We start from the raw sequence: 18914 nt of genomic DNA on the forward strand, positions 1-18914 counted from the left end.
AATACCAACACATTTTTCAACAAAGAAAACCAGAATAGTGTAAATTTGGCAAGATGGAGTATTTTTTTTTTTTAGATGATTTTGATAATAGACAAAGATGTTATTTGCATATGCCAGAATCAATTATCAATGAGCCTTGTGAATCACTCATAATAGCTTTTTATTATAAAAAGGTTTTATATCCACTGTTATGGCGTTTCTTCCTTTCAGAGGAACATTTTGGATATGGGAACTAAAATCACTAGATGAGGACAAAAATTAACTGGTGACCAAATGTATCAAATTTCAGATGCCATCACCATTTGTGTGAAATTGCTATATAAATTATTATGAAGTCATTTCATTTTGATGAAACCAATTTTCCTATCATTGTTTCAAACACAATTTTACATTTTGACTTTAAATGCATTTTTAAGTTCACAAAATGATTGTGAAATTTCAACATATCAATTCGACAGACTTATTTTTGATTGATATTAAACAACCTTATGTTTTTTTTTTACCTTTTTATGAAATAAAACATAATTTTGCATGAGAAAATGCAAAAATCAATAAAAAAAAATTGTTACCATTATTAAAGCAGTTGTTTCACTTGATTGTATAGGATGTTAACAACCAAAACGCTTCACTGGTTTTCATTCAATTGTAAAATGTATTGATATTTGAAAAGAAAAGAAGGTGACTCCTACCTTTGTAAGATCCCATGTACCAAGAGCTATTTGGATCTCCACTCATGTTAGCACCTTCATTTGACATTTCTTCTCGAGCCCATTCCTCAATTTCCGCATCACTTGGTTCTTCAAATTCTTCCTGATGCGATGCACCAGCTTGCATTTGCATTATACTTTGTTCAGCCATATCCACATGCATATCCAGTCCTCCAGTTTCTCCATCACCTAACGCTGCCTCTACCTTCACTATACTTAAATCAGGAGTAAGGTCGGCTGTACTTTCTTGCATGGAATCAGCAATTTCAATTTTTGTGCTGTGAAAGAACAGATTCACACATTATAAATACACACACATTTTTGTATTAAGAATCTTTTACCATAGTGTAATCGCAAATATCTACATGTTAATATTAGCCATTTACTTAAGGATATGACATTAGAATTTCCAAATTTTCCAAGATATTACAAAGACACAAAATAAACAATTATATATTTATATTACCTTTTTCCTTTGCCGTCATCACCACCTGGACCAACATCCATGGACAAGGAACTGGAATCTGGTACACTCATGGACATTGCAGGTTGTGGTGTTGGCCTAGGTCTACTTGGGGCAGGTGAACTTTGAGAAACGGAAATAGGAGAACTGGTCACCATTGCTTGCATGGCACTGCCTGCTGCAAATGGCTTTCCTTGACTAGCTGATGGAGTAATGGACACTGGGAATGGCGTTCGTTGAGGTGTACTAGTCATTTGACTGTCAGAGGTACGAGGCTGCTGCTGGTGCTGTTTTGATGATGAAAACACATTTTCTGAATCTTGTTTTTGTGAAAATCCTGAGAATGGTTGCTCTTGTCTAAATGATGTTTGTCTGTCTGTCGTAGAAGATGAGGCAAGACCTGGCAAGTCTCGTGAAGATGAAGATGAAGATGGTGATGATTGGGCATGTTGAGAATCCTGGAATACTGTAAGAGGACTGACTGTTATTGAACCTTGCTGAGGTGTGGATGACGAGCTAATTGGCCCTGGCGGTTGTGTTGCTGACGAGGGCTTTTCTGGAACAGTCACAATACTAAGATCAGGATCGGTGTTGTATTGACTAGCTATTGCAATGGATATTGATGATGATGTCTTCTGTGATGAACGAGATGATGATGGTTGTCCAGAATCTTTTTCTGGAGGCTCTGTCTGTACAAGTTCAATACTTTCTTCCACAATTTCTATCACACCGGGCTGGGAATTCTTCCCAGTAGCACCTTGACGACCCATGCCTGACCCCAGTTTGGGGACTCTATCCCAGGGATCTGGAGCTCCAGCCATGTAACTATGGGACATGCTTGCTGTATCATCAGCTTTGTCTGACCCTATCACAGTACCATCCGAGGGACTTGCCCCTCTATTTAACCTTGGTCGCTTACTTCCTGGACTTCCAGGCCGAGGAAAATCTGACATTCGTTTAGCCGCTCCATCATGAACAGTTTTCTGTAAGTCTGTGACACGAACATGACGGAATTCTATCAGATCATTAAAGTTGTATTTGTATTGAGTGCCAGGAAATGCAATACCCGTTTTGGCATGCATGCATTTGTAAAAGTCAGCAACACATTTAATAACACTGTCTACCTGTAAAAGTCTGGCTACTTTCTCAACGTCACGAACATTGTCTTCTGTTAACATCATGAAGCCTTCATATAGATACTGTAGGAATGTGTTGACGGATTCTTGTTTGATATCGGCTGCTAGACGAACTTCTAGATGTGAACCTGCCGCTGCATTTTCCATTGACTGAAGCATGGGACAAGCTGCCACCAACACAACTCGGTGGGCCTAATGGGAAAAAAGTTCACACAAACATAGCAGTTGGATAACAATTGGATGAAAGATTATAGTGATGTGGTCATTCAATTATCAGTTTTACTTCTGAATTACTCATGGATTGCACACTTTTCTAAGTAGTAACACAGCATTTTATTTTTAGAACCTGTAATTTCAGTTTACTATTACAGTGCTTTTAACTGTTCAAGGGAACTTTCACCAGTTTTTTTTTATACCTTTTGCCACCTGGGTAAATATAAATTGTAGTGGTCTGAAGTTCAAAGTTTAATATGATTCTTTTAATGTATTTCAAGCAAATCTAACAAGTTGCAAGATGTTTTGAGACAGGTGACAAAAACAAACCCTCAGCAAATGCTTTTCTCAACAATTCACTACTTACTTTAGTAATGATTTGACCCGTCTTGATGATAGCGTCACATAGTAATTGATTTTTCCACATTGCAGACAGCTGACAAAGCAGAGAGCTGGAATGGATCTGGTTCATGTAAACCTTCTGGTAATTCATCTTGATTTCTTTTCTCTAATGTTGATAATCTGAAATATATAGAAAAATTGTATGATCAAATTCTAAAATCTAAAAAAAAATTATTTATGCCCCCACCCTTTAATTAATGCAACAATTAATAGAATTGCAAGACTGCCAGACGTGTTCAACAAAAAAGACTACCATTGCCGTTTTATTCCATATTAAAACTGATTTTTTTTTTTGTATAGACTGAATAGCTTATTATGTGCAACATCTGGTTGAACAGGTTTATTTTGACAACATCATGACGTGGATAAATGTTAATCCAAGCAACTAACATTAACAACATTAAATTTAAAACCCAAGTTCTCAACAACAATACTTCTGAAATTTTTAAAATCTAGTAACTTAAAAAAAAAATTTCCTCCAATAACATGAACAATTACTGATTCCATAGCTCATAGTAATGTATAACCTAGCTCTATATTCTCCATCAGTGTTAGAGGTTAAACATGACGAGAAACTTTTGATAGGTGCCAATGCAATCAGGTAAACTAGTAGACCTATATTTGGCCAAGCGTGACCTTAATCAAAAGAAACATTTTAAACACGTGATCTTTGTAAAATTCGTTATGCATGTTTTCAAACAAAATACAAGAAATTCGTACAACATTATCCTTGATATGGTAATCTTTCATTCCAATACTTTGCAATATAAAACAAACTTAATACACATGAAATCATATTGCTTACCAACGTTTTCGATATATTGGCTAGGTAGTCGCAGTCATATGCTTTTAAATTACTCAATACATTGTACAAAATCCCAATACGATTCATAAAGCATTATATATATTCCAAGATGTCGTGTTTCAAGAAGGAAATAAAATCTAGTCCGAAACGCATGCACTGCAACTTGTGAACCGATGCTCATGGCCGCGTGGTCAATAATAACCGCGCGCCGGCAAGGTGCTCGTTTGCCTACCATTTACAGGTCGCGTGACGTTTTTCCAAACGTAAACAATAAATACTGACGATTACGTCTGCAAAGTGGATTGCATGGCAAAAAAATTCTTCATTTGAATTTTTATTCAAAAACCAAATCAAGTCGACATAATTACTTAGGCGAAGAAACATTACGACCAGGGCATTTTACCTGTTCAGCGTCACGTCGCCGTCGACGGCCGACTTCGCCTCAAATAAATTTAGTATTTTCAAGCAGTTTATGGAAACAATCAAGCTAATATCAATTTAACCAAATTCAAAAATGTGTTATAATAACCTTGAAGTTTCGGTAAATGCTGTTTCATGCAGAATTTCTGTGGATAACGCTCAATCTTCCTGCTTCTGGTCACTTTCGTTCATTGTTCCCCGGCCATGGACTCGTTTATTGCGCAGAGTTGTTGCGCAGAACTTGATTGCAAATCACATCAGAGGCACTTCTAGGGAGAAAAGTAAGACTGCTTATATATTTTCGACAAGATAGATATTAACATCAACAATTTAAAATTTGTGCAGATTGAAATTCAAAGAAACTAGAAATCAATGAAAATATATTATGTACCACCAAACTAGTCGTATCATTTGTCTAAGATCACCCTCATTTAAAAAGCATTTATTTACTTTGTTAAACTTACTCCACGGACAGTTTATATGTATGTTTACACCAAAGAAAAATATCTTTATTAGATATGTATCGATCTTAATTATAAACCCACATATATTACCACTTATTGGCTCAGTTATAAGTTGCAATTTTAATCAGACAATTGATTAATGGTATTTCAGTTTATGTGAATAGAAGATTTCAAGTCGATGAAAAATTACACATACCATAATACTTTGCCAAATCTACTTACATTAGCGACCAATATCTAATATCATGTTCTCTGCTAACATCTACGAAAAATAACTGCTCTTTTATTGACTACTAGCATTTTGAAATATGAACGGCAAAAAAGTTTTAATGATAATCTGTACAAAGCTGATAAAGTTTCAAACATATCTATTTCGCTGTCTAATGCGAGAGATCTTAGAACACACAAAAGTTACAATAATCCAAATGGTAGACGTAAAAATGCATAGAATTTTACACGGACTTCGATGCGTGCCGTGGTAATAATTATAATGAAGTAGTGAGTACACGTTCACATCTAAGTTTGATTCAAATTCATTATCTCGTATAGTACACTGCTAATGTTTCAGACTTACTTAGATATCAATCGCTTTTTTTCCTAAATCTAAACATGCATATTTATCTGATCTAATGAAGTCCTTGATGAAATAGTACTACAAACACATTTAAATTCGTAAATGAACTCTTAATTTCAATGTTACCCTTTGAAGGGCCCCACATCATATTAATTGAAAAGTTATTGCGCATAGTCTATGCGCAGTACCACGAGCCCTTGGCGTACCAAGCAAATTCGGACCACTGAACAATGGCAGAGATCGGTAAACTTTAGAAAAATAAGGCCCGCGTTCATTAACGGCAAGCAAGCGAAAGGACCAGGCTATCAACGATCTGTCTTAACATTGTAAGTTGACTTTGTCTCGTTTCAGAAAGACATATGATGAAAAATAATAATTGCAGTAGAGCAGAAGTTACCGAAACGCATAGCATTTTGCACTGGGCACAATTCTGATATTACCGCCATATTTGCAGCATCGTTGCCACAAATTATGCCCGACTTTATTTCTATTTGTCGTACTCATGCCTACTCAATTGATATGTGGCATTTTTGCTCTATTTAATTTATAAGATGATTGAAAAGGTGCTTTCTGATGATGTAAATCGACCGATATATGAAACTAGTGACATGAGGGCATGTAACTGTAAACAAGCACCTGCGCATCCGCCCTCCTAAGCCGGGTGCGTGTGTGTGTATTTGTACCTCGTGTATTGTACACAGGTCGTCTTTATGTATAGAGGGCCATGTACTGTTTACGTATATCTTCTTTAACACGCTTGCATGTAATTTTTTGAAACTGAGAACAGTTTTCGTTCCGTAGTAAAAAGACAATGAAACTGAAGAGCTCTGTTAACATGTTGTTACAATAATAGCCTATGAAAATAAAAAAAAATATAGTATTATAAACTTCTTCAATAATGTATTTCAATTATATATGTCAATCCTACTATTACTCAATACGAGAGTTAACAGTTTAACATAAACCTTTGTTATATATCCCTTTGATTTTATTCCCACACCATGTTAAGTGACAGATTAGTGAGTTATTGTGTCTTTAACACAAAGTATGCATACAAGACACTTAATTAGCTGAACAGGTTAAGTTAAAAATAAAAAAGAAATGTTAGGACTTCCTGACTTTGATTTTTGTTCAATGTAAGATTATTTGTTTATTGATGTTAGTTTATGATTTACTGAGAAAATACCCTCAGCCAGGGACGTATAATATGTCCCTGCCTCAGCCAATAAAAATGTTGGGTGACAATATCCTATAGGGATATCTTGTATAAATAGAACCAATAAAGATCCTACAATGTTGGGTGACAATATCCTATAGGGATATCTTGTATAGATAGAACCAATAAAGATCCTACAATGTTGGGTGACAATATCCTATAGGGATATCTTGTATAGATAGAACCAATAAAGATCCTACAATGTTGGGTGACAATATCCTATAGGGATATCTTGTATAGATAGAACCAATAAAGATCCTACAATGTTGGGTGACAATATCCTATAGGGATATCTTGTATAGATAGAACCAATAAAGATCCTACAATGTTGGGTGACAATATCCTATAGGGATATCTTGTATAGATAGAACCAATAAAGATCCTACAATGTTGGGTGACAATATCCTATAGGGATATCTTGTATAGATAGAACCAATAAAGATCCTACAATGTTGGGTGACAATATCCTATAGGGATATCTTGTATAGATAGAACCAATAAAGATCCTACAATGTTGGGTGACAATATCCTATAGGGATATCTTGTATAGATAGAACCAATAAAGATCCTACAATGTTGGGTGACAATATCCTATAGGGATATCTTGTATAGATAGAACCAATAAAGATCCTACAATGTTGGGTGACAATATCCTATAGGGATATCTTGTATAGATAGAACCAATAAAGATCCTACAATGTTGGGTGACAATATCCCACTGGAATGTCTTCACTCTTGTATATTTTGTAGATGTGTTTATTCCTTTTTTTTTTTTTTGTTTTAATGCAATTACATGTTCTTTGGAAATTATCGTCGCCATTATCATTTGGGGACAGACGTGTAAATTAATAAACTTCTGATCATGAATGAATCATCTTTTTTGCAGGATTGGCCATATATAGTATTTCACACAAGCCAACAAGATGTCCAGTATGAATTACCAGAAAGTTTACATGAACCAGATCCACTCCAGCTCATTGTTGTGTCAGCTTTCTCACATGTGGAAGAGTCAAATGCTGTGTGATGCCATTATCAAAACCGGTCAAATTATCACTAAAGTAAGAAATTTCTATTTATTGAAAGTCTGTTGTCAGTTTGTGGGATTTGATTGAATTTCATTTTCTTTCACAAAACTTGATATAACCTGTAATCTAGGCTATTTTAAGCTGCCAGTAGATAATGCTTCATTTTGAAATTGACCAAAAATTGATCATTAAACATCGCTCACAGAACTTTCATGGTTGTCTCAATTTCAAAAAAGGTAATTTGAGTTTCAAATAAAAAGTTTTTGTGCTTTAAAAATCAAACTTTGAATAATAATTTTGCTTTTCTTAGGCCCACCGAGTTGTGCTGGTGGCAGCTTGTCCCATGCTTCAGTCCATGGAAAATGCATCGGCAGGTTCACATCTAGAAGTTCGTCTAGCAGCCGATATCAAACAAGAATCCGTCAACACATTCCTACAGTATCTATATGAAGGCTTCATGATGTTAACAGAAGACAATGTTCGTGATGTTGAGAAAGTAGCCAGACTTTTACAGGTAGACAGTGTTATTAAATGTTGTGCTGACTTTTACAAATGCATGAATGCCAAAACGGGTGCACCATTCCCAGGATCAGCATATAAATATTCCTTTTCTGGACATGATCTTGCTGAATTTCGTCATGTACGTGCTACTGGCTTGCAAAAAACTGCATCTGAAAGAATAATTAAACGTGTTTCTGATTTCCCTCGGCCTGGAAGTCCAGGAAATAAGAGACCAAGGTTACATAGAGGGGCAAGTCCCTCAGATGTTACTGTGATAGGGTCAGACAAAGCTGATGATACAGCAAGTATGTCCCATAGTTACATGACTGGAGCTCCAGATCCCTGGGATAGAGTCCCCAAACTGGGGTCAGGCATGGGTCGTCAAGGTGCTACTGGAAAGAATTCCCAGCCCGGTGTGATAGAAATTGTGGAAGAAAGTATTGAACTTGTACAGACAGAGCCTCCAGAAAAAGATTCTGGACAACCATCATCATCTCGTTCATCACAAAAATCAGCAGCAGTGTCCATAGCAGTAACTAGTCAATTTAACACAGAACCAGACATCAGTGTTGTCAATGTGTTTGGTGCTCCTGAAACACAGTCAGCATCTGCTGGCACTGCTTCTGCCAATACTATCACTTCATCTAGTTCATCCCGTGGGTCCATCACCGTCAGCCCGTTAACAATATTTCAGGACCCCCATCCTCCATCATCGTCTGCTCCTGAACCGCCCTCCTCATCTGCTGTAGATTCCTCATCAGGTCAAGATCAACAACAAAGATTACCAGAGATGCAGTTTTCAGGTTTCTCACAAAGACAAGATATGGACAGTGTTTATAGTGCAGGAAAACAGCAAAAGAATACAGATAGTCAGTTAACTAGTACACCTCAGCAGAGACCGTTTCCAGTGTCTGTGTCGCCCATCAACCAACCAAAACCTTTTGCAGCAGGAAGTGCAATGCAAGCAGGAATTTCCTCACCCTCATCTATGTCCCTACCACTTGGTTCACCATCTAGCAGTAAATCAGTCCAAAAGCCGAGGAGTGCACCAGCCTCACCCGCTGAACGGGCAAGGGACAACAGGTAAGAACAAAAAGTTTGGCCAAGATTGAAATCTCCGAATTTTAAAAAAAAAAAAATTTGAGCATATAACTATAGTTCCATGTAGTGAAATTGATCATGACATGCAATTCAACTAACATTTATTTAAAGAAATGTTATCTAAAGATGTACTTATATGCTATATTTTAAGTGAAGTTTAATGAATTTGATATATTTCCATTGACAGGAGGGCGTCAGAAGCAACTGGTATGCAGAGTACAGCTGACATGACACCTGACTTGAGTATAGTGAAAATAGAAGCCAGCAATCATGAAACAGGAGGACTCGATATGCATGTAGATATGCCAGAGGAGGGGGTGATGCGTATTCACCAAGGCAGGTTACCAGAGGAACAAGAAGACACAAGTGACAAAGAAATAGAAGACTGGGCGCGTGAGGAAATGTCAAATGAAGGAAGCAATGTTAGCGGTGATCAGAATAATTCGTGGTACATGGGAACATTCAAAGGTAGGTGTCATTCCTTTAACCTTTCATGTTTTGATTGGAGCTGTTCTATGTAATCAAACAAGTACTGTAGTTAGTCAGGGAATTAATAGTATCTTCTTTAAAAATGGGAGGGGGGAGGACTTAATCCAATAAACTGGTGTCACATGATCTTTTAATGAAAAATGTTTATATCTTTGTAAGAGAATATCATTTCTTGATGGTGATATCATTTCACAACATGGTTATGAATTCACTTTCTTGGTATTTGTTGAATTATCACATAGAACAGCTCCAGAGGAACTGTTCAAACAATCTGTCATGTTTAGACCTGCAATCACTTTATTTTTAACAAGTGCTTGATTGTCATATATCAGAAGTTTGAGGTCTGATTGATAATTCATTGAGGTCAGGAGTCATATTGCTTATTGTCCAGGTCACAAGATCTGATCAGTAGTAAGTTGAGGTCAAGGTCAGATACCTGCTGTTCAGGTAGCAAAATCTTCTCAAAAGTACTGGAGGTTGAGGTCAGGGCCAAATATATATCATCCAGATAGCAGGGTGTAACCAATATAAGGTTAAAGTCAAATATTGGTTATCCATGTAGTAATGTTTGAATTCATCATAAAAATATTACTAGCGGGTCAAGCATCGATAGTCAAGGTAGAATTGTCTGAGCAAAGTAAGTTGATATCCAAGTGATACTTTATTGTCCAGCTAACAACAATGTAGAAGAAAGAAAGGTTGTGTTAATGTTGTGGATCTGTAGTCTTAAGTTGAAGGTCAAGTGTCTGTAGTCCAGGCAATATGTATGCCAAGGATGACATGAGGTGAAAAGGTTATTTCGCTTTAATCAAGGTACTTGAGCATCTGTGTTCTAGAAAATAACGCATGACATAAGTTGAGGTCAAATATGTGTTTTATTGATAGAAAGTAATGATCAGGGGTCATCCCGGTATATGTAATCAGGTTTGACTAATAATATGTACAGGTCAAGGGTCAAGAATAGTCCAGATAAACATAATTAGGTCTGACTTATAGAAAGTAGAAGTCATTGGTCTTCCATGTATATGTAATCAGGTTTGATTGAAAGCAAGTAGAGGTCAAAGGTCACACAGGTACATGTAATTAGGTTTGATTGATAGCAAGTAGAGGTCAAGGGTCCAGAATAGTTTAGGTTTATGTAACCAGGTCCTGTAATAGAAGTTTTACTTTATGTAACCCCAGAAAGTACCTGGTATACCTTAGGACTGTTATGACACTTAATACAACCTTGAGGCCATTAAACTTGATGTTGTTTAGCTGTGAAAGTGTTGAGGTTGTTTAGCTGGGGAAGTGTTGAGGTTGTTTAGCTGGGGAAGTGTTGAGGTTGTTTACGAATGTCTTAATAGCTGTAGGACAGTAGGGATGATGAGACATGACTACAGGTTGTTTAAGCACTCCTTTATCTGTGTCATTTCTTGTCTGGTTATTTGCTTCAAGGTAATTTTCATTTTGACATCAAAATGTGATAAAAGCCAAAAATTAAACCTTTTTTAAAATTAATATATTTCACAATTAAATGGTAAGATTTTTAAGACCTACTGAATACATTAGATTATTATATTTCAAGAATGATCCAAACATGAAAAGATGCCAGTACTGTCGCCGTTTTGGAAGTTTTAACCAGACTTGCAATGATTTTTACAATACTATGTAGTATTAATCATTTACTACTACATCAGTATAAGAAATGCTTTGTTCAGTAAAAAATCCAAGGAAGTTGCTGTTTCATTTAAACTCCCTGGATTGATATTGAACCAGCATGCTTGGCTTTCACTGCACTTTTAACAAAGTTTGAAAATTAAGACCTTGGATCAGATAGAAGAAAATTTCCATGAATGGAGTTAGTTTAAAATTTGATTCTTGTTTTAAATTTATCTGACAAGAATTTGATATGTATTTTAAATGTATCTGACAAGAAATGAAACCAAACTGATATTGATGTTTGCTAACCGACCAAAACATGCTTGTCAAACCCAGAATCTGCTGGTGTAGTTTAATTTCATTTCCTGTAACTTCTTTGTATAAGCAGGTGCTCCCTATAGCTATAACTGATGAATTATACAAGAATAAGGATAAGCTGTATGTACTGTACAGGTCTAATATATGTATATTCATTTCTTTGTTAAGAATGCAGAGTCATGATGAATATTGTTTTTACAATGTTGGAATATTTTATTTGTTGAAATTCCAACTTTATGTCTCATGGACTTGTCAAGAAAGAGCAATTTTCATTGATAAAAATGAATCCCATTTGTTTGGATGATTATTGCTCTGAAGAAGGATGATCTGCATATGACATCAAAGTTGGGATTTAAAGCCTAAAAGTACATATACAGGTAGCAGGACTGATCAGTCTAACAGTATTTTAATGATACATCTTGAAAGTTATCTGTGTATGTACTTAAACCTGGCAAAAATTAATATGTCACAAGTCCCATCAATACGTGAAAATGTTCCAGTAAAGATATTTACTCTTCAAATACTTTCTACAGCAATGCAAGTCTGTATTGCAAAATAGTTTTTCTTTACTGAACTGAAGTCAGTAACATAAGGAAATGCTAAATTACCTTTCAGGCCTTGTCTGATAAATATAGCAAATCACTTATTGATGGAACTTTAAAGACCTGTGATATTAGTGTTATAGCGTGTTACATTGTTTACAGACCTTTATTGTTCTTTCTAAATTTGGATGCACATGTGAATATATTTGATAATCGCCAGTTTAAATGGGGTAGTCCTTCCCCACACAGTAAATATTTAAAAAGTACATATCAAGTAGTGAAAGTGCAATATGAACAAATTTTCATTCTCTTAAACCATTAAATTTTCTGATAGAAAATGCATCCAGCAGTAGTATAATTGAGTGTTTGGTCACAGAAGGTCTGTAAATATATGTACTCGCCTTAACCAAACAATCAATTTTATTACTTGTGCCTTATGTCCAGTTTCCTGACGTCCCTTTGCACACATACAGTCACATATACAACAATTACAAGTTAGCTTTGGAGGCTCTTCCTATTAATATGTTAAGCATCATCAGATTTGATAAAATCATAATCGAAAAATTTGAAAGTTGAAAAAAAAAGAAACAAAAAAAAAGTGACTTAAAATTTAGCAATATAGAAGTAAGCAGTTCATGTATAAAGATATGTTTGGGGTGAGCCTCCTTTATTTACAGCTATAAATACAAAACTGCATGTTTGCTGGCTGGATCAGAAGGAGGACCTGCAAAAAAAGTTCAATCTGTTGCCGAGTCCAATAAAATTTTGTAGGAACTACAGATTTAGAAATTTCAGGAGGAAAGGAAGAGTGAAAAAGAGAGAAATTAAAACAAGCATTTTTTTATGATTTTTGATTGATGGATATAAACTTCAGATTGAACTTGGCACAGGTAAGTGATCTCACACGAACATATACACACAGTAACTGGGGAAACCTTGTGGTGGTCTGTCGTATGTTTAAAATAAAATATAACATACAGGCAATGCACCTGCATAATATATCTCAGAAATCTATCCAAATTGTAAAAAAGATCTATTGGCATTCCAATGCAAGTTTTCTCCAGTGTATGCATTCACCCCTCCCTCCCCACTCCCTGCGCCGACCTGGTTTATACACATTATGGAGCTGATCCTCTGAAGCTTGTCTTCAGTGTGTCATATTGGCCTACGAAATGTATATGCTTAATTACTACAAGGAAAGATAACTATTGATGAGGACCATTGATGTTTAAATGAATACAGATGATGATAGAGAATGTTTGCCATAAGATATTAAAGGGAAAAAACCCTTGATGAATCACAGCTTAATAAACTTAAATTACCTACACTGATTTACTGATGACCTTGGAAAATGACCTTCATGAATGCACCATTGTATGACCTATAAAGGATGAAAAGTGTGTTTGGGGTAGGGGATGGAAATATAACTGATTTACAATACTTGTAGTATATTCTATGTTGAGAGATAAAACTACAGGAAAGTTGCACTATTGATTCTACCTCATTAGCAAAGAGAAGACCATCATATCTGTTCTACTGGATGGTGCTGAGTATGTTACAACTGGTTTCCTTGAGGAATTTGGTGTTTGGACAAGTTTCTGGTTTGGAAATAGACCTGAATTGAGGGATACTTTGGATTGGGGGAGGGGAGAAATAATATTACTGAAATGTAGTTAGGGCCATATACAATCCATTCTGTCAGTGTTAATACAGGTATTAAACAGTCATGATGATATTAGTGGTCAGTTAATGATACCATGAAAGGAGTGATGAAATCGTGTAGTTTATGGAATGGGTAAATAGCTTAGAATTCCTTTAGTAGCGGATATATATACCTCTGTGTTATGTCCATTTTCAGGCAGAAGACCTGATAAATGGAGAACAGGAGGTCATGTACTTACTGGGGAATCAAAGCACTTGTCTGCCCCTTCTCAGCTATGGTTACAAAGTCCGACCCTGGCTCTAGATACCTCTTCCAGTGTGTCTTTAGATAATAAAACATCAATGATCCTGACAGAGCATTCTTCTTTAGTTCAACAAATACTACTCAATACGCCTAAAGGAAAGAGGCACAATATGTGGCCTTCAGTTATTGTCTCTGATAAAGGTATAGATGGAAAGTCTGAAGGACCAGAGACATGTTATATTAAACTAGATCCAGAGGTCCAGGAGGCTGTATATGAAATATTTGGTTCTTCCTACTCTAGACAAAACTTTGCCTGGAGGCTGGTACGTTCTATGTTTGAAGACTCCGAATTAAAGGACCACAATTGTTATGGACGGAAGGGCAAACCTTCACTGGATGTTGAGAAGCTGAGCAAGGTGAAGGAGCTTGTATTCTCTTATTATCCTTTGGATGATTGTGTCCTCCAACAGCGTGCATGGAAGGCATGCACTGTTGCCATAGACAAGGGTATTAGAAACACTTTCTGTGATTATCACCCTCGGCAACAGTCCAGCGATTAAGATTATTAACTTGGCCTCTATTCCAGTGTCATTTTCATAAGCCTACAATAGAAACTGACCCCAGCTGGCGTAATTTTTGTTATTTCTGTGATAATTAGTTGCCATGAACATGATCTCTATTTAGTAACCATGCCTTTTCATTAACTTTCTTGAAGTTTCCTTCCATATAAAGATATGCAGGTTTTACTGTGATGGTTGTAAGCTGAACACTGTTTGAGGAATCATTTGATCTGTCATACAAATGGTTTGTGTATTGTTCCAAGTGTCACACAATGACAATACATTTGTGTATTGTCACTGTAACGGAGATTTAAGTCTCTTTATTGAAATTTTATAAAGTTTAGGGTATCGGGTAGATAGTGAATATATTGCTGGGATCTTAGAAAGGGCATACATACATTCATTACAATCACATCAAAAAGTTCTGGAAGGAACTTTAACCCTCAGTAGGATGCGGAATATCACAGCGAGAACAATGTTTGTAATGCATATCAAGTGAACATATAGCTTTGAGTATTTGAGAAGCGAGTTAAAAGTTGATGGAGTCCAATAAGTTTAGGTGTGTTGTGTCTTAAAGAAAGGCAATTTGTCATCATTTTTTTCTAGTTTTGACAGTATTAAATTAAACTGTTTCTCAAAGGAAATTGTACTCTCAAAAGAACTTTCAAAGAACACAAGCTCTCTCTTGTTTTTAGGAGACTTGACTGGGACTTTCAAGCAGCCATTTTTACCAACCATCCAGAATGCAAGTGAGATGGGTACTATGGACAGCAGTTGGTATGGCAACCAGTATGTAGTTCAAACAAGCAGGCAGGTTACTAAGACAGTGGCCAGTGCAGGTGTCACCAATAAAGTGTTTAACTGTCGAATCTGTTGTGAAAACTATGTTGACAAGGCAAGCCTGAAACAGCACATGTATGACAGTCATAGCCTTCAGTATTCTCACTTCTGTTTTGAATGTGGAAAGGGTTTTAAAGCGTATTCTGGTCTGTATGACCACGACAAGAGCAACCATGCTGTAGGGGAAAACCTGCCAACCTGTCATGTCTGTGGCAAGTACTTTGCTCGTCAGAGTCGTCTGCTTGTACACATGAGAAAACACTCCAAGGAGCGACCATTTGTTTGCCAGAGGTGTGGCAAGACTTATAAACACATGCAGAATCTTAAGGAACATGTATGCTGAGTGTCCTTGTAAAAAACCACCATGTACAAAATTTTTACTGTCACTTCACCGTCTTTATAGTGATCAGTGGATATTGTCTCCAGCTTTTGTACTCTTATACTCACAGCTCATACGATTCTTAATATGTCCGAATGAGTGATCAACTGTGATGGATGGCTGTAGTTTGATGATGTGTCCGCATATGGACCTTTGACTGTCACAGGATGTGGGTGTGGTATGTTATTAAATTATGGAGGGACAAAAATGGCACGTCATACTTCACTCACTGATAATAAGTTGTTTCAGATAAATGTAGTTCTTAATTAAAGTATTACAAATGACAGGATGTACAAGATATATTTGACTTGTAGAAAGTCTTGGTGTTATCAACAACGTCACAAATGTGATTCTTTACGGATACTTATTTCCAGTTTCAGTAGGAGAGGATTTATTTAAACACAATAAACTGATTGTCAAAGTTGAAAGTCCATCTTACAGGGGCTGTATTTGATTGTTGTCATGCTCAGGAAATATGCACAGGGACTCCAGCAGATAATCGGTCTAGGTATCTATACTTAAAACGGGGGTGGGGGGCATATTGCTGCAAGTGAACAACCTTTACAAGCATCAGCCTAAGGTTACCAAACATCCTCTTTTTTCTTATATAGGTCATGGTAATCCAGTATTCAACATGAGTGAGATGACTTTGCCAGGAGATGCTTCAAGTTCCTTTTCAAGGGAGGCCACTTATAGTTGTCAGACCTGCTTCAAAAACTTTTGGACTCTAGATGAGTTAAACACACATAGTCATTCTCAAACTGAAATGGGATTTGTTTGTAAAATATGTGGATCATCTGCGATCAATAGAAAACAGCTTGGGGAGCACTTGGTTTCCCAACATTCTGTAGACTATCTCCACTTCTGTGTTGTATGTGGCAAGGGGTTCAAATCCTACTCAGGTTACTATGACCACCAGCGGACCTATCATGGCACAGGGCCTGTTTGCCCTGTCTGTGGAAAGTGTTTTGCTCGGCATTCACACCTCCAACATCACATGACCAATAGTCATAACACAACATCACATGATCAATTGTCATAACACTACAACATCACATGACAAGTTGTTGTGATATACTAATGGCATCAGATAAAGGCCTTCGGCATGTGTTACATAGATGATTAAAAGAAATGGCTGATATTTCATAGGTCCTACGAAAAAGCCTGTATAAACAGTATTCAATGGTACAGTGTACTGTGCATGTGAAAGTTATACTGCAAGTTAATCAGGATATTTTCTATTCGATGTGGAGATTTCCAGCCAATCACTGACAAGGAATTGTATCATTCTAAGGATGGTTATTCAAGTCTGTGTATAGAGTAGCACCTTGGCTTAGCCAGGAATGTTGAGTTTGTATAACTGGTGAAAGATGGTGGTTCAGTAACAACGAGGACTCGCGTTCTTAAGTATCACTACATAGAATGTCACATTTCCTCCCCCTCAAAATATCTCTTTGTTAAGCATCAGAAATTGAAACACCCTTTTGGGAGTAAGAATTCTCTATACTTTATTTGCCAGTACAAATTTGCCTCTAATGAGTTGAAAAAAGAGCATCTACACGGTTATCACTGTGGGGAGTTTAATTTCTTTTGTTACAAATGTGGGCATGGTTTTAAAAGCAAAGGCAGGCTTAGTGAACATAATAAGACTAGACACAGCATCAGTCTGTCCAACTCACCTTTTAAGTGGTATATCTGCGGGTGGGCGTGTTCATGTTTAAGTAAACTGCGAGCACACATGGCTATACATTCAGACACTAGACAGTTTACCTGTAACAGTTGTGGCAGACAATTGAAAAATAAACAAGCTAAGCATATGTGTTGCGAATAGTAATTCAAATTGTGGGGAAAAAATAACTCATTTCGAATTTAATAGAGTAAAGTGTAACAACTTGATGATGACTATGGTCTGACAGATTCTCTGGATGTGGTAATATGTGTATGAAGACAGTATGTTGTGTTGAAACTGTATAATTAATGACGAAAAGACAGCATATGTATTGTATAAATTTCTATAGAACAGAAAGTGTGTCGTACACTTGAAAGTTTCGTTAAATATTTAAGTTTTAATAAAGATTTCTAATATTATTACAATTATTCTGTTTCATTCTTTATCCGAATGTGGAAGGAAACAAATGGATATGTTGAGAAAATTAAGTCGTGATGATGAAAACGCTGGAATAATGGAATCATACCGAATCAGGTTTTTAAGTAGTTAATGCAGATCTCAGGAATATCTTCAACTTCAAGAAGAATTTTTTTTTGAAACTTTATGATGCAGCTTTGTTGTACAGTGCTGTCCGTCTTGATGTGGATAAAGAAAGGCATGTATATCTAACAAATCATTTTTACTTAAAAAATGTGAACTTTTACTTGAACTGAGAAAGTATGTAAAAGCATTGGTACATGGTAACTGGACTTGGTAACACAGCCTTTCTTTATCCCTTTCAGGACCTGACACTGGTATGTACACAAGCAATTGGCAATATGAAGCTCCAGACATTACCCCCGAGATTGGGGAGGGACCTGAGGTCCACATCGAGGGTCATGCTATGATACACATCGAAGGCAACAAGAAGGCTTGTGCATTTTGTCAGATGCATAACATTAAAACTAAGTCAGGCTGGGCAATAAAATCTTACTATAAGTGTGAAACTTGTGATGTACCACTATGTCGGGGTAAAAGTAAACAGTGCTACCAGAGATACCATGAACTGCGCAGGGAACATGACAACATGTCACCTCGGATGATGCAGAAAGCTATCAAAGCTTCTATGCCAAAACCTGCTAAATTTTCCTTTAAGACAGCAGATCCCCCACTATCATTTTGGTGATCTGTCCATCAGAAAATCTGGCAGTTTTTATTTTTCACTGTGAACTTAATAAATAAGTGCTATAACAGATCATCTATTGAAAATCAAATTTGGAAATTCAGATTCTGTTGGAGATTTTCCTCCTCGTGGTTTTTGGTGCGCCAGAAGATGTAGTAATTGTTGTGGACGATCAACACAGATACTTTGATGTCTAGATATTACTCGGTTCCAAAATGGCTAATCACCAGGATGTTTTTTCAAATATCATGAAATTGGGCTTGTTGATGTCATGATACAATTTTGTGTGGTCAGCAAGGTTATTTTGAAAGTAAGAAAATATTTAATTGGGACTACGACTATTGATAAGGTGATTTGTAGTATGTCAGGTTATTTCTGAAA

At 36.4% G+C, this 18914-nt stretch overlaps 2 protein-coding genes across 50 annotated transcripts in view; one reads left to right on the top strand and one right to left on the bottom strand.

Annotated features, from left to right (window-relative positions):
• LOC132565723 (myoneurin-like) overlaps positions 1–4342 on the bottom strand; it is a 70746-nt gene extending 66404 nt beyond the window's left edge. For all 39 annotated transcript variants that reach the window (XR_009554934.1, XM_060230427.1, XM_060230454.1 and 36 more), the window contains exons 1-4: positions 4256–4342; positions 2887–3041; positions 1174–2498; positions 690–985 (exon numbers count right to left, since the gene is read on the bottom strand). Coding sequence is in view for 38 of the 39 variants with exons in the window: in XM_060230427.1 (XP_060086410.1) it covers positions 690–985; positions 1174–2498; positions 2887–3012 (1747 nt within the window). In the remaining variant the exon portion in view is untranslated. The remainder of the gene's footprint in view (positions 1–689; positions 986–1173; positions 2499–2886; positions 3042–4255) is intronic.
• A 1055-nt stretch (positions 4343–5397) lies between these two features.
• Positions 5398–18914, top strand: part of LOC132565629 (myoneurin-like) — a 72522-nt gene continuing 59005 nt past the window's right edge. For 10 of the 11 annotated variants that reach the window (XR_009554929.1, XM_060230291.1, XM_060230288.1 and 7 more), the window contains exons 1-4: positions 5398–5510; positions 7287–7458; positions 7736–9009; positions 9215–9495. Coding sequence is in view for 10 of the 11 variants with exons in the window: in XM_060230291.1 (XP_060086274.1) it covers positions 7324–7458; positions 7736–9009; positions 9215–9495 (1690 nt within the window). In the remaining variant the exon portion in view is untranslated. Of the gene's footprint in view, positions 5511–7286; positions 7459–7735; positions 9010–9214; positions 9496–13875; positions 15155–18914 lie in introns of those variants that run through there. The other variant, XM_060230295.1, reaches the window with a different exon arrangement.

Source organism: Ylistrum balloti, unplaced genomic scaffold, assembly GCF_031769215.1.
Source record: "Ylistrum balloti isolate Yb309-2 unplaced genomic scaffold, AGI_CSIRO_Ybal_v1 Utg369730, whole genome shotgun sequence".
Lineage (NCBI taxonomy): Eukaryota > Metazoa > Mollusca > Bivalvia > Pectinida > Pectinidae > Ylistrum > Ylistrum balloti.